The sequence below is a fragment of the Heteronotia binoei genome, chromosome 4, assembly GCF_032191835.1.
Source record: "Heteronotia binoei isolate CCM8104 ecotype False Entrance Well chromosome 4, APGP_CSIRO_Hbin_v1, whole genome shotgun sequence".
Lineage (NCBI taxonomy): Eukaryota > Metazoa > Chordata > Lepidosauria > Squamata > Gekkonidae > Heteronotia > Heteronotia binoei.
Genome location: NC_083226.1, coordinates 138,250,906 through 138,276,111, shown reverse-complemented (window position 1 = coordinate 138,276,111; position 25,206 = coordinate 138,250,906). Strand labels below are relative to the sequence as shown.

The window sequence follows — 25,206 nt, the reverse complement described above, 5'->3', positions numbered from 1 at the left end:
ACTCATGGATCTCAGGTTATCTAAGTTATCTACATGAGGAGTGGTATGAACTCGATGGCATAGTGCAAAAAGGCAAACAAAGCAGGTCATGGTCTTCAAACAATATTTAGACTAACGCTCTGGAGAGAAGAACCTATTAGCGATCCCTGGCCTGAAAGATATCCAGCTGCCCTCAACCAGAGCCAAGGCTTTTTCAGCCCTGACTCCAACATGGTGGAACTCTGCTGAATGACGTTCATGCTCTGTACTACCTAATGCAGTTTCACAGGGCCTGTAAAGCAGAGATGTTAAGCCAGGTTTATGGTTAAAGACAGCAATGATTCCTATTCATTTAGTCTGGCTTCTTTTTCTCTCTGTCCCTCCATTAGGAAATGGATCAATTTTATCTATTTTAGTGCCATCTGAAACTGCTTTTGTATTGTTTATTGTTTTACTGCTTTAATTATTTTATCATTAATTGTATTCATTTAATGTTGTTCACCACCCTGAGCCCTGTCCAAAGGGAAGGGTGGTCTAGAAGTCTAATTTATAAATAAAAATAAATGTATACAGATTAATTATTTCAATTCATAGCTCTCATGTTTAACTAAGGGTACGTAACAAACCTAAACTTGTTGAGATCCCCTTAAAACTGAAAGCATACCATACATTTTAATGCTATTGAATTACTGTGCCTGCTCAGACAGAATGCATAGTTTGTTGTTATGGGTGGGAGGACCTCAAGTTCATATGCACTCCTTTCCTCCTCCTCTCTCACACACAGTTCAGAGACAGAAGAATTCCTGGTTCCAAACAAATCAAAGTTTCTCATGAAATCTAAAGTGAACAAAAAAGACAACCTGTGAGTTTTTCTCTTGGCCACAAAACAAGAGCCTGAACTGTGAGCCTCAAGGACTTCCAATCTACCATCCCATAACAAACCATAATTTGTTGTTATGTTTGGGCACATCCCTTGTGCCCAAAGAATAGGTGACAGCTGCCAGTAAAAGTTACATGAATTCTGGCATGCTCATAGTTTTCTCAGACCTAGATACATTCAGGTTGGTAGCCATGTTGATCTGAAGTAGCAGAACAAAGTTTCAGTCCAGAGGCACCTTTAATACCAACAATAACTCAATAAAACTTTGCTGGTCTTAAAGGTGCCACTGAACTCAAACCTTGTTCTGACCAAGATACAGTTTACCAGATAAATAGTGTGGCCTGCCTAGCAGGCATACCACTAAGAAAATTCCATGTCCAAGCTGATTTGAAGGTTAACATTAGACATGTTTTGGGAATGATATATTTAAGAGGACGCTGTAGTGTCAGAAAATGAAAGTAATACCATTAGTATAAAAATCCTTTTAAAAGTAATGCCATAACCTAGAGAATTTACAAGGATTTATGTATGCCTTAATATAATTTCTGAATTTCTTTGCAACAGTACCCATGCCACTCAAAACCAATTCAAAAATGCTCTTGAAAACTCTCCTGAAATGTATAAGCAGGCTTACTGTGTGACATAGGATGCCATATTCTGATGAAGAAAACAGTCAAAAGGTTTCACTGGACAGAAAAAGAGGGGCATGAGTTTCTTTGGTTTGCACCGGATAAAAGAAAATTTAACTACTACATTTATAAGAACCAATAGTAGATATATCAGCCCTCCACAGAAGCAACAAACAAATGCCAGGAAAAATTATTTTCAGAAGTTTCATTTTACTTCCAACAAATTCCCAGACAAATTTAATACTTGTAGATTTCATCAGTACCAACAAATAATATCTTCTTTTGAAACGCTCCAATTTACATCACAAAACCAAACACTGTGTCTATCTCTGGGTTCTTCCTGAAAACTAGTCCCAGTTCTAATTGTTGTCCTAATAATTGACATACTTTATCCACTGCAGCAGAATTTATATACAGGTTACAAAAAGTTAACATCCCAATTCAGCTCTAGTTGCATTTACTTCTGCATTTTTAGTGATGCCAAAACAGAGGCACTGATGAACACTAGGGTGTCAGTCACATCTGAATGCACATCAGACTGAAATGTCAGGCAGTGTGTGCAGAAGATAGTCACATTTGGATGAACTTCAGAATCCCGGTGCTACCTATCCATGCCACATTACTTTCAGTTCAATGGGCATCCCTACTCACATTCTGGCACTGTGTTGATTATGCTTGCCTAGAGCTGGATCAGATAAAATATGTGGTATCTTCTATACATACCCCTCTTGCATTTTTCCTTTTACAAACCCCACCCCACCTTTCTTGTTTTTAAAACTATACAAACTGTCCAGAAACATTTTATTCTATGTCACTGAGTTAGTACAATAAATATGCAGAACCTTTGAACTACTCAGACATGCAACATCAGAGGATCTGTGTGCATTTGTACAGAACTGTGACATTCATCAGGATGGCAAAGCATTGTCAGTAATCTACAAAATATACAGACATCCCTCAGATAAATAACTCCAATGCCTAAATAAGAGATCACAGACTACTGAAATTCCAGTGTTGAAACTTTGTATTTTGAACAAAACTTGCCACAATTGGATACTACAACATGGCTTAAATGGGCATACACTTGTTAACTGACATACTACTGTTATTTTTTTGTTAAAACATTTTAACATACATCAGCCTTCTGAGACATTTCAAACCAGAAAAAATGAAGATTAACTGAGTTTCTCTTGATGTAATCCAGGTTATGTTCTATGTGTTTGAAAGAGTATAACTAGACATAGAAGTCTATATACATTACACTTCATTTCCTGGGATTGAAAATGGGTATAGGACTACTGAAACTACTTGTTTCTTGTAGCTTGTATCTACTTCAAGTTCTATATTACCCCCTGAGAAAACAAAACAGTCCAGTATAATCTTTTTTTAAATACAATTTTTGCCATCTGATGTGATTCTGACAATAAGAACTGAGATTAGCAGCCAACTGCATAACTGCATGTTACTGATACAGAATAAAGCATTATAAAATAAAAATATGCATCAAAACATATAGAATTTTCCTCCCATTGGGGTTTGTGCCAGCAAAGGATCTAGGACAGATCTATGATTGATTTTCATGGTTTTCACTTGATAGCCCTTGCCTCTGTGTATCATTGCCCCAATGTTTAAAATTATGCAATTAAAATAAACTTATGAAAGTCAAACCATTATATTCATATCTGCATAATTTGGTTTACAAAATAGGCATTATTCTACATACAAAGCATAGTGGATAAAGGTCATTCCTTTTCTGCACCAAGGTGTGGCTGCAACCCCTCTGCATTTTGACTTGTGAAGACTTCCAGTGCAAACAATCACTGGCATTGCCTGTATGCTCCTTACATTAGGAACGAAGGAGAGATTAGGCTTCCTGCTTGCTTACTGACCATCTTGACAGTGGGCACCCTTTCTGAGTTGACAGAGGTACTTTTGGATATAGTGCTGGAGACACTTAGTTCTGGGGGTCTTCAACATTCAGGCTGAAGATACCTTTCCAGGGCTGGTCCAGGATTTCATAGCTTCTTTGACTGCTTTGGGCTTCTTTCAAATTGTGACAGGCCCAACACATTAAAGAAGCTATACTTTGAACTTATCTTTTGCACTAAGCCTTAAAGCAAAAGTTTGGTTTCAGGGTTGGATACAGCCTAAAGCATGATCTGACCACTATCTACTCAAGGTAAAGATTAAAAAGACTCGCAGTCTCCACTGCTGTGTATAATTTGTACTGTCAGTTGTTGTAAGTACTATCCTATGTACTTTTTGCATCGTTTAATGCATCATGCTAATCCTGTTCCAACTCTGTTTTATATTTCTGGTTGGTTCCAGACTAGTACAATCAAATCCAATGTATTATTCATTGGATGTCCCATCCTGTTGATTGTACTGACTTACTCTGTGTAACCCACATTGAAGCCTAGTGATAAAGGTGCACCATAAATAATGTAAATACAAATAAATATTAAACTAAAACAAATATTTACTAATCTGGAATACACTCAGTCTACCATTACATATGATTTTACTTGCTTTCTGTTTTACAAGTAAGCTGAAAAGAACTTGGTTTAAAATATAAGTCCCACATAGTCCATTTTATAGTATTTGTGATTGTGATGAAGTTACTAAATTTATCCTGATTGTTTAGGCCTATGAAGTAACAATCATAATTTAAGATATGCAAGCATGATCCATTTTAGGTATCAGACTGGCAAGAATTATTATTTTTATGAGTAAATACTGAGTGCACTGCAAAACCTTGACAGTTCTCAGTGACAGAACTTGAAGGTAATCCAAGATATCTTGAAGATGGGCCATTCAACAATTCATCTTTCACAGAACATCAAAGCGACATGAACTGACAGCCTATTAAATTGCAGAACATGCAGTTCAACTAAAACTATTAGACATCTGCTAGTTCTGCAAAACATATAGCCAGTTGATTGATACTGTGCTAAACCAACTTCTGAATAAATGCATTTTATAAAATCCCAATTGATTAAATCATACACAAAGGCCGAAGTATGTTAAAAAGAATTCAAGTACATAATTAAATGCCAGTTTGAAAAATCTTGATTAGAGAATATGGTTTGGGTTAAAAATTTAAATAAAGTACTGTATATTCAGATGTTTGTACAACCAGTAAACAGAGTGATTGACAAGGCTAAAGATTTCGTACCATTGTTAAGCACAAGTGCACACTTTAAAAAAAACAAAAACGGAATGCTTAAATACAACAAAAATGTCACTGCATTTAACACAAGTCAGAAAGATCCAGCTATATGGGAGCGTTCAAAAGATAGGATAACATTTTTTTTTCTTTAGGCAAATGTTTTCCGAAGACAGGAATATCAAAATTAAAAACAGGTATAATCACTCAGCTCTGATTAAACTTCATTAACTTCTCTTCCTTGCATGTTGCATTACATATCCTTTCAATTACAGTATCTGTGTAGCAAAACCATTCCAAGCTAGAAGACCATACACCATGAAAACAGATTCCAACGAATACTATAACCATAGTTGTAGAGACAGATTCTGGACCAAAACACTACCTCAACGTGGCCAAATAACTGTTTCATGCAAACTCAGATTTTTATCAAAAGACCTAATATCCTAAAAAAAGAATTTGCATTATCTATCATACTTATTTTAAGCTTACATCTGTCCTTCATCAGCTGCTGAAGATGTATAGCAGCAGCTAAATGTCACGTTCAAACCCGTCAGCTGCCCTGTTTCTCGCATAAGAAAATAGGGAAGCAAACTATTAGAACAAAAAGAGTTGCTCCAAAGTGCTTGTCTTGTCAAAGTAAAAGGTCCCAGAGAGAACAACTGACCAGAAAACCCCTAAAATCCATTTAAGATGACCCAGAAGCTGCCATATCAATTTCGGATGTACTGTTGAAATTTTCACAGCACGCCTCCAAAAATATGGAGAAAAATATAATTCGAACAACTTAAAGTTAGAGTAGCCAAGAAATACTTTTGAATAAATAAGTGTATAAAGTAATGGAACAAGGACCTTTTTCTTGTTTTAGCCCATGCACAGCTGAAGAGGAGACATACATGCTGTGTGCATTTTGTATACAAGTCTTTAGGGAGTATGTGACTGGAAAATAAAATACAGCCAGAGAATTGTTGTGATTTTCATCTTTCTTTCTTTCTCTATATTTGGTTACCCTTGAAAGCACTTTGAGCGGCGCTAGTTGCTGCTGTTGATGCAGCATTGGCTGCAGCAGTTTGTACAGTTTTGTTGGACATCACACCCGTTGCAAATTCTTGCTGGGCCTTCTCAAAACTTGCTCCAGTTGTGCGATATAGCCCATGCACCTAAGGGAAAACCCAGAATGAACCGTTGAGACATATGCTTGATCATAGGCAAGTCAAGATGATCAGGACAATCTCAACAAAATCAGAGTTACTTATCTTCTGCAGAGAAGATTTTTTTATTAAATAACAAATAATGACAATAACATAACAGATGAACTTTTACACAGATACCCTAACAATACCCATATTCTTCCCATGCTATTAACTCCTAAAACATTTACTACAAAATTCACTTCCATTTATATAATTAAAAGATTCCATATTGATGTATACTTATTCCCCTTTGTATAAAGGTTAATTGCATCATTTCTTTAATTTTATCAATCTATAAGCATATCTTTGGAAATATATCTTGCTTCCAAAATCTGCCAAAAAGTATTCCAGCAGCTGCAACCAGATTTTAGAACAAAATGAAACTTTTTTGGAGCTGCTGGAACATAGTTAAGTAATAATTTTTCTGGCTGCAGTGAAACACGAATGTCAAAACCTATTGACTATTATGTTCCAATATTCTTTGCAATATCTCCCAGCCTCTTCTAGAATCTCAAAACCAAGATCACTGCTCCATTTAAGTTGAAAACTATTTAAGTTTAAAGTTGAGTCTAGTATTGAAATTATATCTAAGTAGCATAGATAAAACATGTTTCCCTCCTTGGATCATCAGTTGCTCAAATTTGTTACATTTCCTTAGATTTAAACTTTTGAAAAATTTTGGACAGAAAACTTTTCAGTTATAAATATTCAAAAACTGTTTATCTGGCCATTACTTATTCTGGAAACTAAATCAAACATTATTGTTAACTATTACTCCTATAGCTGTCTAATCCTGACTTTTTTCACTTGTTAGGGGGCCTTAGCAGAAAACCCTGAAATTTATCCAATTCCATTATAGCAAGGGGTGGCCAACGGTAGCTCTCCAGATGTTTTTTGCCTACAACTCCCATCAGCCCCAACCATTGGCCATGCTGGCTGGGGCTGATGGGAGTTGTAAGCAAAAAACATCTGGAGAGCTACTGCTGGCCACCCCTGCATTATAGGAATCCCAATTATCTAAAAAATTATTTACTACAACATTATTAAAATTATATACCTTTCTTCTCTCCAACTTCTTGAGGCATAAAAAGTTTTAAAATGGTATTTTAATGTAAGCAAACTCAACTGTAGCCTCCGAAGAATCAGCAGTGTCCAAAACCCACCCAGTAACCCATGTTAGTTTTGCAGCATCATAACAATTGAGTATTTTGTCTTCTCAGACCTTTTTTAGTCCACCTATTTTGTATGATGGACTACCTAACCCTTGGTTTCTTTTTCTCCTGTATAAAGTTGTTCATCTTATTTTGCCAATCTTTTAAATTGTTTTCAGGAATTACTTTTCAGAGAGGATTGTGAGGAACTCCAAAGGGATTGTTTTCAGAGAGGATTGTGAGGAACTCCAAAGGGATCTGATGAGGCTGGGTGAGTGGGCGTCAACGTGGCAGATGCGGTTCAATGTGGCCAAGTGCAAAGTAATGCACATTGGGGCTAAGAATCCCAGCTACAAATACAAGTTGATGGGGTGTGAACTGGCAGAGACTGATCAAGAGAGAGATCTTGGGGTCATGATAGATAACTCACTGAAAGTGTCAAGACAGTGTGCATTTGCAATAAAAAAGGCCAATGCCATGCTGGAAATTATTAGGAAGGGAATTGAAAACAAATCAGCCAGTATCATAATGCCCCTGTATAAATCGATGGTGCGGTCTCATTTGGAGTACTGTGTGCAGTTCTGGTCGCCGCACCTCAAAAAGGATATTATAGCTTTAGAGAAGGTGCAGAGAAGGGCAACTAGAATGATTAAAGGGCTGGAGCACTTTCCCTATGAAGAAAGTTGAAACGCTTGGGACTCTTTAGCTTGGAGAAACGTCGACTGCGGGGTGACATGATAGAGGTTTACAAGATAATGCATGGAATGGAGAAAGTAGAGAAAGAAGTACTTTTCTCCCTTTCTCACAATACAAGAACTCGTGGGCATTCGATGAAATTGCTGAGCAGACAGGTTAAAACGGATAAAAGGAAGTACTTCTTCACCCAAAGGGTGATTAACATGTGGAATTCACTGCCACAGGAGGTGGTGGCGGCCACAAGTATAGCCACCTTCAAGAGGGGTTTAGATAAAAATATGGAGCAGAGGTCCATCAGTGGCTATTAGCCACAGTGTATGTGTGTATATAACATTTTTTGCCACTGTGTGACACAGAGTGTTGGACTTGATGGGCCGTTGGCCTGATCCAACATGGCTTCTCTTATGTTCTTATGTTCTTACTACTGGAAGTTTAGCTAGCAGGTAACTAACTTTGGGAGGATTAGACAACCCTCAGTGAAGAATTTGGTGCATAAAAGAATAACCCTCCTTAAATAGCCCCAGATTTAAAAGGTACAATGCACCGCACCTCAAAAACAATTTTTAATTTATCTGAAAAGACAGAAAGTCTTTCTCAACCTAACTGGAATGCTATGAAAGTCTGAGTGGGAACTCAGTGCACACACTGAAAACTATCCAATGGGCCCTGACCGGGATAGCCCAGGCAAGCCTGATCTCGTCAGATCTCAGAAGCTAAGCAGAGTCAACTTTGGCAAGTACCTGGATGGAATACCAGAGGTGGGAAGTGGGGACAGGTTTTATTCAGCCACCTCTCTGAATATCCTCCATGCCCCCAGCAGGGGTCAGTCACCATGACTTCCAGGTGCACACACATGCGTGCACACATGCACATAAAAATATGAAGAAAACTATGAAGGGGATTTATCTGCCAACCATTCTGCTTGGCGCAGCCCCCAGGCACACCTACAGACAACTTCCAATTTATATTCTGACCTGAGGACATACTGTGGCAATTACTAATTTTACTTTTAATTTTATTTGTACTAAAAAATGAGACCTCACTTCTTTCACATCACCTACTGTCTAGTTCTTTTATCTTGAAATACCAGGAATTGAACCTGGAACCTTCTGCATACAAAGTGGAGGTTCTACCAGAGAACTATAGCCCTTCTGTGGTTCACTATCTTCTTTTGGAAAGGCTAGAGAGTTGCAAGTCTGGGTAAGTTCCCTCCCTACAGTGTAGGACTTTTGGCATTCTGGGACCAGGATACAGACTTTAAAAAAAACCCTTTCATCATCTAGTTATTTATTTCACTTCAGTTATACCCTGATGTCTCCCTAATGGGGAACTAAAGCAGTTTTCATCATTCTCCTCTATTTTATCCTCACAACAGCTGTGTGAGATGGATTAGGTGGAGAATGTGTGACTGGCCCACAGTCATCCAGCAAGCTTCCATGGCAGACTGTGGGTTTGAAACTGGCTCTCCCAGATATTAGTATTGCTCCAGTCACTATACAAGACTGTCATCACAACCTGAATGGCTCCCTACATGTTACTAATGTTTTTAAATTTGTTCAGGTATAATAGACTCATGAAGGATACTATTAGTGGCTACTAGCCATGGTGACTGGGGGAACCTCCATATTCAGAGGCACTAAACCAGAGGTGGCCAAACTGTGGCTCGGGAGCCACATGTGGCTCTTGAAGCCCCCAACACCTCATTGACCAGCTTGGAGATGTCTCCTTAAATCACTTTTTCAAGTCAAGCCAGCCAGTGGTACGGAGACTGTATTTAAAATTGCTTTCTTTCCACCTGTCCCTCCCTCCTTCCCTCCTTCTTCTCCCCCATTTTCCTTCCTTCCTTCCTGCTCTCAAACATCTGACATTCATGTCTTGCAGCTCACAAACATCTGATGTTTCTTCTACATGGCTCCTATATTAAGAAAGTTTGGCCACCAGGAAGCAACATTAACATCAATGAAGTAAAATAAAATGCATGTATGTTTAACATTTCACTGTGGAGAAATACTCAGAATCTACAAGTTCCCTTAATAGAAGTTAGAAAGATGAGCACAGGGGAGGGGACAAATTTGAGGGAACCTCCATATTCAGAGGCACTAAACCAGAGGTGGCCAAACTGTGGCTCGGGATAAGGGCAAACTCTAGCTCAATTTTGTTTGCCAAAATTCTCTCTATATGCATTTTCCCTTTCACAACCTTCCTAATTGTATCTAGTTGGATAGAAATTAACAAACAAAAACAAACCACCTTGTTCTGCAAGCAAGATGCTACTAGGGCTTTATGACATGGTTTGACTTTATCGGTTTTAAACAATTTTTATTAATAACATATGGTTACAATATTTAATTATGTCCTTGCTGTCTCTAACCCATATGATATTTTCAAACCCCCCTCCCTCCATTACTAGACTTCCGCCGAAGTTATATACTTAAGTTCAATTAAAAAGGCACCCCTAACCAATCAAAAATCAATGTCTTTCTTTTCTCCCATTCACATTAAAAAATTGTCCAATGTCTTTTTACATTCCACTCTTGCTCTGACATGGTTTGACTTTATCAAACAGCAAGGATATGAAGACAGAAAAGCCACTTACCTTCTTAAACATAACTAATGAGATGACTGCAGATGCTGTGAAAAGTGCAGCTATGATTATCATCATAATGCCTACTGGAATACTAAGGTTAAGCCCAGTAAGAGATGAAATCCATCCACTAGAGACAAAAAGAAAATACAACTGTTTGTACATATGTGCATATTCTCCAATATGGTATATCTTATGGAACCATGACTATTGTTCCTTACTCTAAAATCTCCAAGGAATAGATCATTCTCTCTAACATGTACCTTAGTAGTTCATGATACTAAGTAAGAAAGACAGGTTGCTTACCTGTAACTGTAGATCTTCGAGTGGTCATCTGTGCATTCACACCCATGGGATAGAGCGCCTGCGCCGATCCCCGAATTGGTATCTGAAAAGCCCGGGATTTTTCCGCGCTCGGCGCCAATGGGCATGCGCAGGCGTCCCAGTATGCATGCTCACGGGTGCCAGTGCGGGGATCCCGCCAGTTCCTTCCTGACCACTGGAAGCCCCTACTGGAGGGAGACCGTCAGCAGTGGGGAAGGAGGGCTGGTAGTGTGAATGCACAGATGACCACTCGAAGCTCTACAGTTACAGGTAAGCAACCTGTCTATCTTCTTCGTGGTCTCTGTGCTTCACACCCATGGAAGATTAGCAAGCAAGACATACCTGGAGGCGGGAAGACAGTCAACCGGAAGAAACAGCTTGCCAATAGCCAAAAAACTCACTTAGAGTCCTCTGAGGGGAAAAAAACTTTTGGGAGAAAACAAACAGGGGGAAAGGCCCCAAAGGGCAGTCCAACAAACACACACAAACTTTTTTTTTTAAACTAACTAACTAACTATCTACTTTAAGAAAACAACAAACGGGCTACATACAACCAGTAAAGACAAAAAACTGATACCTCACCAACCGGAGACACGAAAGGTAAACCTCTCCGCGCAGCGGTCAGAAAGGAACTGGTGGGATCCCCACGCTGGCGCTGGTGAGCATGCATACTGGGACGCCTGCGCATGCCCATTGGCGCCGAGCGCGGAAAAATCCCGGGCTTTTCAGATACAGATTTGGGGATCGGCGCAGGAGCTCTATCCCATGGGTGTGAATCACAGAGACCACGAAGAAGATTCAAGGTTTTAAAAGTATTTTAAACAAAATATTGCTAAGGTAGCACTGAGAACTGAAATATTTCAGTTGAGATAATGAACATGAATATATTTATCATCTTATTGGATTCTTGTAATTAACCTAAGCCTCTTTAAAATTATCTAAAGTATGCAGATTCCAATCTCATATACTGTTAGGTGCCAAAAATGTATTTGTTCCATTTTGTGGTTCCTGTAAAAATATGTTATGTGAATGGCGCTGACGGGAATTTTGCCAACACAGATAAATGACAGATTCCCTCACAAGGAAAACCATCCATACAACACATTTTCAGGAATTCCCATCATAGGAATAATTCAGAAAACTGAACAAACATGTTGTATGATCAGCTCCCCTAAATTTTATTTAAAAAAAAAAAAAAACAACCCACAAGATAAACCAAAAGTATAATAGCATAGGAGTCAAAAGGCTGGGCTCTGAATCAAGAAGGTCTTTGTTTTAATCTTGCATTGACTGTGAACCTACTACAACCTTCAGAGCTACTCTGTATCAGCCTCACTCCCTCCCACACTTTATAGCCCCCCCCCTTTGTAGCCTGGGGATAATGAACAGACTTACCTCACAATGAACAGAAATGAATAATGCATATAAAGAGCTTTGAAGTGCTAATGTAGATGCCATGGATGACCAAGACAGTGTGTATTTTTAAATGCGAGATAAGTGCCATAAATCACTTTTAGTTATCATGTTATCATGTTTATACCAATGAACTGAAGTATTAATTTGTTGCGACCACACAACGAAGTCTTGTGACACAACAAAAATTAATGAATTTATTGCTGCATAAACCTTTTTGAGCATCTGATGAAGTGGGCCCTAGCTCATAAGAGCTTATGCCACAGTTAATTATTTAGCCTGTAAGATGCCATAAGTTGTACATTCAAGCTTCTACATTATGTCTAGTGATACATTAATAAAATGAACAATTGTCCAGTCTCATATCAACCAGCTCAAATATGACTTAATTTCCTGCCCTGGTGCAAGAAGAACTGAGAAGCTGAGCCAGGTTAGTCTTTCCTGTGTTCAGTCAGACTCTGGCAAATCCAGCAATCAATTTTTAGACAATATATGTAAGTATCCTGATTCATTTGAGAAAGATTACAAACACAAACTGCTTGAAGAAATCTGCATATTTTAAAAAAGCCGAGAAATGAGTAGTGAGCATCAGCAGTATTTATTGGAAATGCTAGGGGTAGGTTTCCATAGACCCTGGAATATTTGAACCTCCTGAGCTGCTGACATACCAAAGCATTACACACCCTCCTATTTTACTCTCAAAGTCATTCCATACAACTGGTCCAGTAAGAAATGAAGCTTGCAAATATATAAGCTGGCAGTGAACAGGAACTTATGTTTTTATATTTTTACTGTTGCTTTGTTCTTATGTTTTTATGTTTTACTGTTGTTTTGTTCTTGTGTTTTTATGTTTTTACTGTTGTTTTATCTTCTTTGGTCATGCTAATCCGATTGTGTGACTCTTAATCTGTGAGGTGCCCTGAGCCTGCCTTTGATGGGGAGGGTGGGATATATAGATTAAATAAATAAATAATAACAGGGTGGGGGGAACTTTGCAGACATCATCAGACACACTCTACTAATACAACATGTAGATTCTATATTTTAAGGCAACAGCTGTTAATCAACTGTAAATAAACATTTCCTTTGAAGTCAATGGCACTGACCTTCACACAATGAGTTGGGGCCAGTGTTCCCTCTAAGTTTTGTTAGTGTCAGCTAGAACACCGTTTTTAAGCTTCCATTTCACACATTTTTGTCTTAGTTCAGGAAGAATGGCTCCAGAGCAAACTAATTTATGCAGTAGCCAAACTGATTGTTCACAGCTTTAATGCCAGTAGATCAAGAAGTAGAATTTTTGCTGACAAGACTCCACAGCTTAGAGGGAACATTGGTTGGAGCCAGGAGAAATAAATTAGAAAATAAAAGACAAGGTGTGTTAAATGTCCCTTTTAATTCAGTGGGAGTTCAGTAAGCTTAACTATTCTATGGACTACACACAAGAAGAGGATGCATTTCCTGTTACAATGCATATATCGTATATTCTTATGTTGAAGGAGAGTAACAGGATAATTAGAAGCTTTCATTAGTTACACAACAAGGCTACTGGAATTACTAATTCATTCATTTTAAAATTATTTCTACAGTTTACTAGGAAAGGGTTTTCATAATTTAGGTACTGTTTTTACTCTTCCATAAAATCTCCATTTCTCTCTCTCTCTCTGTTTTATTCCTCTGTTAGTCTGCCTCATGGCTTGATTGGCTGATTGGCTCTGACAGCTTAGCAAACTCAAAGTTGACGTCTTTTCTCTATTGCTGACCTGCGGAGAATCTGAGCAGTCAAGCCTTTAAGCCTGACTTTGGATTTGTGTTCCTGCTGTATGCACTATTCTTTTTTCTCTTGGTGTACTTATTCTATATTTTGTGTATGTGTGTGTGTTCTGCAGCTACAACCAAAACCCACAGTTTTTGCTTACTTGGAAACATCACTTGTTACATGTTGGGGATGGCATCTAAAAGTTTTTAAATTGCATAATTGCACTACTGCAGCTGCACAGTAGCATCCAGTAAGTACCTCCCATTTAATTCAGTTCTGTGAATTAAACTAACTAGAGCAGCTGCAAAGCTCCTTTTTTAATTGCCAAGCTCCAGTGTATGGTTTGTTTTGTTATCAGCCAATGTGAAAAATGTGAGAAAGTAGACCAGATACCAGTCTTTCCCTCCTCCCCTCCCCCTCCTCTACGCTGATGATCCTCCTTTTGTTTGCAGTCAGTTCTGAAATGGAACACCAATGAAGGGGAGAGGATAGTGGCTGAGCAGCTGCCTGGGCATGCCTGCTTGGAGCGGTGGCAGGCAGGTGAGGAAAGGGAGAACAAGGCAAGCTGAGAAGGAGAAACAAAACAGGGAAACTGCCACCGAACGCACGTGCAAGGGAGGGAGCACACCACCGCCTCCTCTTTCTCTCCTCTCTGCTCCGTCACCCGCTTTGGCTAACCACCGCTGGGCTTCTCCAGGCATGGGCAACCCACAGAGGGATGCAAGCTCAACAGTTGGCTGGCTGGTCTGTTGGTCAGCAGAGGCGACCTTGATGTGGGTGATGGAATGGTCTCCAAGGTGCAGCCAGGGAAGGGGAGATACATCATGCAAGCCTCTACACATGCATGAGACCTCTTCTGGGGAGAAATGGAGCAGCAGCTCTGGGGAAGAGGAGAATGTGCCACCACTGTGCCTGCCTCACTTCCCTGCCTCCCCACAGCTGTCTGAGTATAGTGTTAAACTCATAACATTAAATTCATACAGCTTTTAAAATGTTTTAAGATTTAACACATCTGGCAGAAGGTGTAGAATGGTGGAATGACCTGCGGGCGGGGAGTGGCCTCCAAGGGACAAGAAAAGGAAAGGGGGAATCCAAGGGAATCTGTCTGCTTTTGAATTTTACCTCTGAGAAACCCTATGAAAACTGCAAGCAGAAAGCGAATTGAGCACTGAAGGGTGGAAAACAGTGCAGAATGGAACCACCACCCCCGCCCCGATGGTAATGCAAAGTGAAAGCAAAAGAAAAGACAAGTGCATAATAGGCCTTAGTTGCTATGATATCCCACAGGGCATGGGCAGCCTATGTCAACATACACTAGGAATGCCTTAAAATATGGATTCAAAATTTAATAACGTTTATTATTATAATCATCATTATTACTGTTAGGTGGATCTGTAACTGGTCAACAGATCGCACCCAAAGAGTGTTTATTAATGGTTCCTCATCCTCTTGGGAAGGGGTGACAAGGGGAGTACCTCAAGGATCTATGCTGGGACCTGTTTTGTTTAATATCTTTATAAATTATTCAGATGAAGGAATAGAGGGAATGCTTATTAAATTTGCAGATGATACTAAATTGGGAGGGGTTGCAAATACTGTAGAAGACAGCATAAGGATATCGGATGATCTTGACAGGCTGGAGAACTGGGTTAAAACAAATAAAATGAATTTTAACAGAGATAAATGTAAAGTTCTGCATTTAGTTAGGAAAAATTCAATTGTGGGACACAGCTTTAATTGGAAAGGCCACAAGCATGCTTAAATAACATCCATAAGGGTTAACACTGAGAAAACGAACAAAAGAGTTGCCAGCATTCCACTATAATCTATAACCCTGCCATATGCCTTACTGTATTTCTACTGTGCTCCTAGGCAACAATTAGAAGTAGGGGGCTTTTAGAGCTCCAAACTGGATTTATCTGGTCTATGTGCAAGCGAAGTAGAATTTCTTTCTGTGACATAGATCTTGTCCAAAGGGCTTATGCCATCGTGGCAGAATGTATCAGTAGTGTGTAGCTGGTTCTCACGATGAAATCATGCAGGAATGGAACCAATTAGTACATGTATATAACATGTGCTGATGTGTCATCAAGAGTATATAAAATTGTAACCATTTTGAAAGAATTTAGAGCAGCTTGGTATGCAGGCTTTGGCTTGGCTCTGCTCTCTGGTTATTGCAATAAACATCTCTTTACTTCCTCCTCACCTGGACTTTGGCTCTATGTTTTTTTTTGCCAAGGATATTCAGATGAGCAGATTTGTACAACACAATGCATAATTATAGAATGACGGAGACAACTCCACCACCATCATTAACAATGAAATTGGGTACTTACCAGTTGCCCCATCCTTGAAAACCTGCAGCCTGAAGGACATGAACTGCAAACTGACAAATGTACACAAAGAAGAAAACAAAGAATCTGAACGAACTGTCACTCCTGAAAAAAAGAAAGGGGGGGGGGGGACAATGTAAATGTCTTCACAATATTTGCCAAACATTACCACAGATGATGATGTCAGGAAAGCATGATCATCAGCAGAAACATCTAAAATTATACAAAATATATAAACTTTGTTTTTATGACTAAATTCAGCAGCTATGGAAATAGAGCTGCCTAGTTTATGAGCCAGTATTCCCCACTGCTATCAACACAAACTACACTAATTAAACATTGCACAAACAGCAAAGTAACAAGTCTTAAAAACAAACAATTTAAAACAATGACACAATCAGTGATGGGATCTCTGCATTGTAAAAAAAAAAAATAACCTTCACCTTGTTGCCTAATATATAGTCAAATGATACCTTCTTACTTCCTGTCTTTACTTATTTTATTGAAGAGATATATTACTCACTAATCACTAAAGTAAAATGCCGCCTACTGTATTATGCTTCTTAAGAAAAAAAGTGAAAAGAAATCTGGACCAAGAAAATCTATGGTTCCAAGATGATGTATAGGTGATATATGACTCCTAAAAAAATGGCAAAGATGAGTAAAAAGATGTCGGATAGATGTTGGAAATGTAAGAAACATGAAGGTTCTTTTTATCATATGTGGTGGACATGTGAAAGAGCGAAAAAGTTCTGGCAGATGATACAACAAGAAATATCTAAGATTCTGGGATATGACTTCAAGAAAGTAGCAGAGACTTTTTTGTTGGGATTACAAATGGAAAAATTTCCAAAAGAAGATAGAACTTTAATTTGGTACTTGCTCTCAGCTGCTAGGACATTGTATGCGCAGTTGTGTAAGCAAGAAAAAATACCAGAGAAATGGGATTGGATTCTGAAAGTTTTATCGTGGAGTGAGATGGATAAACTAACAAGAACTCTAAGAGACTATGATTTGGAAGTGTTTAAAAGGGAGTGGAAGAAATTTAGAGGTTATGTAGAGAAAGAATGGAACGTAAAAAGACATTGGACAATTTTTTAACAATGAGTATTCGATAAAGGTAGAATATGAATTTAGATTGTTATAGTTAAAGGTACCTTTATAAGTGAACTTTAAGTATATAACTTCAGTGGGGGTCTAGAAACGGAGGGAGGGGGATTAGGAAATATCATATGGGATAGAGACTTCTCCAGTTTGTACCCATTCCTAGCCATATATTAATCCAGCTGCTAACAATATTTATTCATTTTAAAAAGAAAGCACATACAGCTAGCAAGAGATAACATGATTTTGTCTAACATTTTTAAATATTGTTTCAACTGCAGAACTATGGGATAGATCCAAATTCAATCTCCTGAGTGATTTTTACTGATTCTCCCTTCCCACTGCAGAACTTCAAGTTGCAGCATGTCCTGTTTGAGAGTCCACAAACATCCAGTAGCCATTTTGGGAGACATTCAAGAAGTGGAGGAAGGACATATCTGTTTCATTCACAGACCTTGGATCTAACCCCAAATTAATATAGTTCAGAGTAAAAGACAGTCAAAAATTGAATTTTTTAAAAACAGTAACATTACACTTATCAGGAGCTAATATAATCTTTCATAAGAAAAATGGAACTGTAAACTGGTGAGTTAGATAGATGAGATTCACACAGACTCATTTGATCAACCCACATATCACTGTTTATAAAAAAAGGAGTAATGAAGCAATGTTTGCAAAAGACTAGTAATTAGCCAACTATGTTACTTTGAAAGTTACCAAACTTTTACAAGAATTCACATGAAAAGTTGTAAAACCAAGCTAAGTGACAAGAAGATGATTAAAAAAACGTTAAATAACGTAGAGTCTTAATAGCACTAATTACATGCTAAATGGAAATTGTTACCTGAAGGCTCCATAAAGTGGTCTGTACCAGCAGACAAATGAACAAGGAGTAAAAAGCAAAAACCAGAGAATGCTCAGTCCAAAGTCAACTCCTCGCTTCGGCTCCAAACAAAACCAGGCCAGACATCCGAAGATGTTAAGAAATAGTGTTACTGCATGGACTACAAAAAACACAGGTATGCATACATCAAATGTCCATCATTTTAGAAATATTATCAATTAGAAATAATATGTATTAGATGTAAAAACTTAAAGTATGCCAATTCCACAGATAATATCAAAATTTGATTACTATAACCAGTTTGCATAATAGATTATTCAAAAACAAAACAATGTTCAAAGTCCCAGACTGTTCAGCCTTTTCTCACTGGGAAGGTGCTCCAACCTCATAATCATGTCGGTTGCCCTCTTCTGTATTTTTTCCAGCTCTGTTTTTTTAGATACAGGTTTTTGAAAAGCTTTTTGAGATATGGTGACCAGAAGAGTACACAGTATTCCAAATGAGGCTGAGCCATAGATCTATACAGGGACATTATAATATTGGCTGTTTTATGTTCAATCCTTTTCCTAATAGCCCCTAACATAGAGTTTACATTTTCCACTGCTGCAACACACTGGGCTGACATTTTAAAGATTGTCTTCTGTGTAATACAACCAGGGATCAAAGCATAACTTTTAACAATAGATCTTGTATCAAAACGTTGGACTTACCTGAAGGCTTCTTATCTTCAGTGGGGCTAAATCATCCATACTGGTTAGGTCAAGCCTCCTCTCACTCAAGACAGGGCTATGCAAAAAATTTTCTTTGCCCTTTTTTTGGACAGAGTGAGGGTGTCCTTCCAGATATAGAATAGGCCAGCTCAAAAAATAAACTCAGCTCCTGAATAACAACTTTAACAATTTTTAATAGTAAACCACAAGGAAAACAGAAAAATTAATCAAAAACCTGTCAACTAGTAACATATCCCAAGAAAACCAGTGGTGGGAGAACTGGATGACTTCACCACACTGAGGAGAAGAAACCTTCAGGTAAATCCAATGTTTTATTCTCTTTCAGTGGGGGAAGTAATCCAGATTGGTTATATAACCAAGCAAAATTCTGGGTAGGAGATAAAAAACATATACTGCTTCATTACCTGCTGGAGTACTCTCCTCCCAAAAACAGCTGCAATACAACTTAGTTGGTCTACTCTATTCTATAATGTCTAACGAAGGTAAAAAAGGACAACCAAGTAGTCGTCCTACACACCTCTGAAATGGGAGCTCTTGCGGTGAAAGCAGTTGACATTACAGCTGATCTAGTGGAGTGAGCTGCAATCCTAGCAGGAGCCCTGAGAGTGAAAGTCTCATAGGTCTTGTGAATACACAGTTTTATCCAGAAGGCAATGGCTGATTGGGGGACTTTTAAACCCAAATTTGAGGCCCTGTGTGACACAAAGAAGGCATCTGAAAGTCTGAAGGTGGATATCCTCTTAGTGTAAATTCCCCGCGGACATCCAACTTGTGCCACAGTTTCTTTTTTGGGTGGAAAGGCCTGGACCAAAAAGAAGGTAACACCAATTGTTGGTTTAAATGATATGAAAACTTTCAAAATGAAGGTTGGGTCAGTTCTAACAACTACTGATTCTTTGTGAAAGATCTGAAGCTCCTTCCTAAACAAAACAGTCCTTAATTCTGAAACTTGTGGACATAATGGCAATCAGGAAAGCCATCTTCCATGAAAGGAAAGTGCTTTAGGTCTGTTGAATTTAGTGGTTCAAATGGAGTTTCTGTCAAGGTCTGTAAGACCTTGGGCAAGTTCTAAGATGGAAATCTATGCTGTACAGGGGGTGCCAAGTGTGTCACTCCCTTTAGGTGTGACATCCTCTTGATGTATTTGTTAGTGGTAATGGGGCATAACCTCCCATTACACAGTATGGCCGCAATGGCTGCCATAAGTCATTTCATTATATTTGGTTGAAGACTCTTCTTCCAACCAGTGTGTAAGAAAACAATTGTGTTGATTTAAGGGGATTCAGATGTCAATCAGCTGCCCATTTGCTGAAAGCTGACCACATGTATATGCCTGGTTACTAGTTTTCTCACGAACCATAATATCCATGATTTCTTGACAAACCTGAACATTCTAAGCCTTTCTGCTCCATGTCATCAATTTTTCCCCATTGAAGGTTCAGGTGGAGAATGGGGCCTTGACTCAGTAGATTCCACCCTGGGGACCAGTTTGGTGCAATGGTTAAGTGCACAGACTCTTATCTGGAAGAACTGGGTTTGATTCCCCACTCCCTCACATGCACCTGCCTATGTGACCTTGCAGAGCTGTTCTTGCACAGCTGTTCCTCTCAAGAGCAGTTTCTGTCAGAGCTCTCTCAGCTCCACCTACCTCACAGGGTGTCTGTTATGGGGAGGGGAAGGGAAAGGAGATTGCAAACTGCTCTGAGACTCCTTGGGATAGTGAAGGGGGGGTATAAATCCAATCTTTTATCTTCTCTTCTTCATCTGTCTGGGATCCTCCAAGGTTTCCATAATGACATCTGGATTATTTTGGAAAACACAGTCTTCTCAGCCAGTAAGGAGCTAGAGGGATGCTTTCTGCTTTTCCTTTCCAAACTCTGTTCAGAACCCTGGTGAGAACTGGGATCAGAGAGAAAGCATATAAGCAAACCCTTGGGCCAACTGTGAAGTGCATTTAGCTTTTCTGCCATGGCATCTGTGCACCTTGATAGGAATTTTAGAGCCTTTCTGTTCTGTGAGGTTGGAAACAAGTCCATGATTGGAAATCAATCTTGTTATTTCTTGAAATATTTCATTATTTAGGGACCATTCCACCAGGTCCAAATCCTTGTGACTCAGCCAGTCTGCCTGTATGTTCAGACTGCCCTGAATGTCTTGGGTCCTCAAACCTGCTAGGTGTTCCTCCGCTCACTGGAAGATCTGAATTGCTTCCTGGTGCAGGAACAGGGCTCCGGTGCCTCCCCAGCAGTTTATGTGGACTTTCATCACAATACTGTCTGGTCTTACAAGGACAAAGCTGTTCTAGATCAGTGTCTTGAAGGCGAATAAGGGAAGCTTTATAGCTCTCAGTTTGAGCAGGTTTATAATGTGACAACAAATCGGCAACAGCCTTGAACTATCTGGTCCAAGAAATGAGCTCCCCAATCTCTCAAGTTGGTATCTGTTGTCACTTTGATATGAGGAGGAGAGGCTCAGACTGAATGGAGACATCCACCACATTAGTAATTCCTTCAGTAGAATGTCCTTGTGATTGTGTTCCCTGATGTCTTTTTGATATGGAAGCAAAATCCACTGGAGGTTCTTATATGAAACCGTGCCCATGCCACCAATTCAATGGTGGCAATGAGTATCCCCAGGAGCTGTTAGAATCTCATGATGTCTGTGTATTTCTGGTCTATAATTGCTCGTATTAGATCTCTGATCCTTGCTCGTTTCTCTGACTGTAGAAACACTCTGGGCATCTGAGAGTCTATTTCGGCCCACAAGTGAATGGGAAGGATTTAGATGGTTCTTCTAAATATTTATAATAAATCTATGTGATTGAAGGAGGTAAATGGTAGTCATGGTGCCAAGGATGCTCCTCTCCTGATTAAGATATTGTCCAGGAAAGGGTATGTATGAGCTACTTTTTATCTCAGGGGCACAATTAGAGTGATCAGTATCTGAGAGAGGATGAGAGGTCCAATGGCAGTGCCCTGAATGTATATGGTTGTCCCTTGAAAGCAAAACATAGGTAGTTCCTAGATGTATGGGAAAGTGCAAATAGGCTTCCTTGATGTCCAAGGAGGTGAGGGAGTTGTCCCAAAGGAGAGTTTGGAGAATGGTACGGAAAGATTCCATGAGAAACTTGTATTGTCACACCCCAAAACTGAGTTCTTATAGGTTCAATATAGTCCTCCATTCCCCAGATTTTTGAAACTATAAAAAGGATAGACTATGCACCCTTGAAGGACTGGTATGTGCATTCTACAGCTCCAATATCCAAGAAGTGCTGGATCGCATCCTGTAGCAGCTCACATTTCAAAGTATGTTACAAAAACACACTGTTGATCTGATTGGCTTGGTTTAAGGAGGCCCTATTGGGCCAATTTCACCTTTCTTCCACAATGCCAATAATCCATCCTGCTTCCTCCCATCCTAAGGTGAGGACATCCAGTGTGGAGGCAAGAGTCAGGGACAGCTCCGCAGCCTCGGCTCCTCCCAACGTTTTTCCTGGCCTGTTTCACAACATCGAGCACATATTCTGCCTTTCCTCTTTGTCTAAGGCCTCAGACTGAGGTGGCTTCTCTCTCTCTCTCTTTTTTTTTATAGACCCAGAGCCTTGGATCTTTTTGAGTGAGCTTTCCTCCATTTCCACTGAATAATGTGTCATTCTGTTTGAATGTTCAAAAGATGAAATCTAATTCCTTTGGTAACCAGGTAAGCTGAGCTAGGCTCTAGTGTCCTGCTGGGGCAGCAGGGTTATTCAAACTGGAAGAACATCTCACTCTGTTCAAGAAAGGCATACAAAAATGAACTAACCAGTCTGGATGACTTCCCCCACTGAAGGAGAAGCTGTTATTCAAAACTAGTTAGAATGTCGACCAAATAGCAGGGCCATTCACAGTTTCTTTAAATTTCCTCCTTAACTGCAGCTTCTTGCATCATGCCCAACACCACCCTCCCAAGGATTCCTCACTCTAGTAGCAGCTTTCCAGAGCCTGCCAGAGGCTGTAGCAAAAACTGAGTGGCAGAACAGCACCATTATACAAGCAGAGAATTACTGATAATTGGATCTAATTCTCAGTCTTCAAGTAAATGCTTCTGCAAGTATACACAGAGCTAAACAGAAATTCTCAGTCTCTCAGCTGCCCCCTTTGTCTTTAAGCAGATGCAAATACTATGATGCAGAAGGTGAAATATATGAATTGAAAATTTATTTAAACCAGTAATTGGATTTTTACATTGCAATTTAAAGAATTTAAACCATGAGTTTAAGTTGATCTATAATTAGCTAGTCTCCTAGTTTGACATCATTCTTTATATACTTCATTTTCAACTAAAATAAAAAAATCAACCTTTTCATAGCAGCCATTAGCTGCAGTGATGCTTTAAAAATGATGAGTGACGAATGCACATACACCCACAAACACACTAACTCATTTTTTAAGCATCACTGCATACATATGGGACAAAATATCCAACAAGTTTAAGAATCATTACAATGTTTCTTGCTTTAGTAGCTGACATTTCTACAGTAATTACTCGATACAGACTTTTGCAGATACTATTTAATTATCAGAAACACTACCCTACCCTATAATTAGATATATTCAAAGACTACACTGCTAAAGACATTTTTACATCTTATAAGTTTAACAACAACCAAAACTCCCCTAACAAATACATATAACTGTGAGCAGCTGCATGTACACTTCTAGACATAACCTTCAGTATTAGTTTGGAAAGCAGTACTGATTATAGCAGACTGGTCATAATGAAGTTTTACATCACTTTCCTACAGTGATATCAATAAAGGAACCCTATACTATTTACATGCTGATGTAGGATTAAGGTTTTGCCACATTACTAGGAATACATCTACCATAAACTCACTACATTCATAGGGCAGCTAGCTGGTTTTTATGTTTGTTCAATGTGGTTGACACCAAGCAGTAGCACATAGTCTGTGTCTAAAATGAGTTTAGTGCCCTTTTAATGGGCACTGAAGTCATTAACCTATAACAAAGCAAGCATGAACACTAAATTTTCTGCAATCCTCTAGATCCCTGAAGCCCCTTCTGATTCCGATTCCTCTGGGGTTATGGGACCAGTATGGAGGAATAGCCACATGTGTCAGGAGGCTGCACTGAAGAAAAGGAAAGGAATGAAGTTGCTCTTTCTGTGTATTCTTTTAGTACAGCTCCACTGACAGAAGAGGACAATTTCACCTCCTTCCTTTTCTTCTCTGTAGCCTCCCCAGCCCATGCAGTTTTTCCCCCATGAAGGTCCTGTGACCTTTCAAGGAATCAGAAATGGCTGCAGGAACAGAGAGGAACACAAGAAAACAGTATGTCTGGTTCAATATAGGTCACTTTCGCATACAACTGGACAAAAAAGACTGGCTCTTAAAGAGCAAGTGGCAAATGGGACTATGACATGGAAAAAAATACCTGAGTTAAGAGCAAGCAGACTAGCAAATACATGTTTTTATTAATCCGGGCAATTTTAAAAAATTTTACTTAGCCCCAAATAAGATATGCCTAATTCAGTCTACATATGCAGCATTTTAACCATATTACTCCAACTCTATTTTTCCATAATGATAATGTCTTGACTAGACTGTTGGGTGGTAGAATGGGGTGTGTGCTGACTGCGTGGTTTTTGCGACTTTGAAGCTTTCTTTTTTATGTGTAAACAGTTAGGATTTCCAAAACAAAGTAAGGTAGGAGGACAAACAAGTAAATTAAAAAACTACTGTGGAAAAGTGATGTAAAACTTTGATGTGAACAACCATTCAGCAAAATTAACGGTAGGACTGTTTCAGATTTTTAATTATTTAATTATTAATTGTCTCTTCCAGACATAAAGTAGTGAACAAATATAAAAACATACAAATGTTCCATTTTATATATAGATGTAAATATACACACATATTGAAAAGGTACTTTACATATCTAGCACCACCTGAAGCTCAAACAAGCCTAACTTTATATCCCAAATTTACTTAGAAGTAACTTATTCTAATGGAAATTAATTTTCTGTGAGCACATTTAAACTCACAATATAAGTCTAATGACACGAAACACTAAGCAACTGAATTGAATTTAAGAGCCCTCGTATTAGCACCAGGCCTCAACAGCCAAATAATGCTGCAGTCTTAATCACTGCTGGCAGTCCTTGGGCCCTAAAAGTCAGTGTTTTGTAGTGTTCAGAATGCTGGCTAGGATTTGGGAAACTCACTTAAATCCATGAAGTTCACTCAACATTAAGTTCATTTGGCCCTTTGACCAGCCATATACTCTCAGCTTCACCTATGTTACAGTGTTGTGGTGCAGAAGTAGGGAGAATCACATACACTGTCCTGAGCTCTTCAGAGCAAGAGTAGTACAAAAAATGCAACAGACAGACAGAAAGCATGGGCAGTCATAAATTATGATGTAC

At 39.0% G+C, this 25,206-nt stretch overlaps 1 protein-coding gene across 2 annotated transcripts in view; it reads right to left on the bottom strand.

The window, feature by feature from the left end:
* Positions 1-2,494: 2,494 nt before the first annotated feature.
* SCAMP1 (secretory carrier membrane protein 1) overlaps positions 2,495-25,206 on the bottom strand; it is a 49,310-nt gene continuing 26,598 nt past the window's right edge. For both annotated transcript variants that reach the window (XM_060235853.1, XM_060235854.1), the window contains 4 exons: positions 18,053-18,212; positions 16,108-16,209; positions 10,291-10,408; positions 2,495-5,814 (listed from right to left, as the gene is read on the bottom strand). In XM_060235853.1, the coding sequence (XP_060091836.1) occupies positions 5,650-5,814; positions 10,291-10,408; positions 16,108-16,209; positions 18,053-18,212 (545 nt within the window). In that variant the 3' untranslated portion in view covers positions 2,495-5,649. The remainder of the gene's footprint in view (positions 5,815-10,290; positions 10,409-16,107; positions 16,210-18,052; positions 18,213-25,206) is intronic.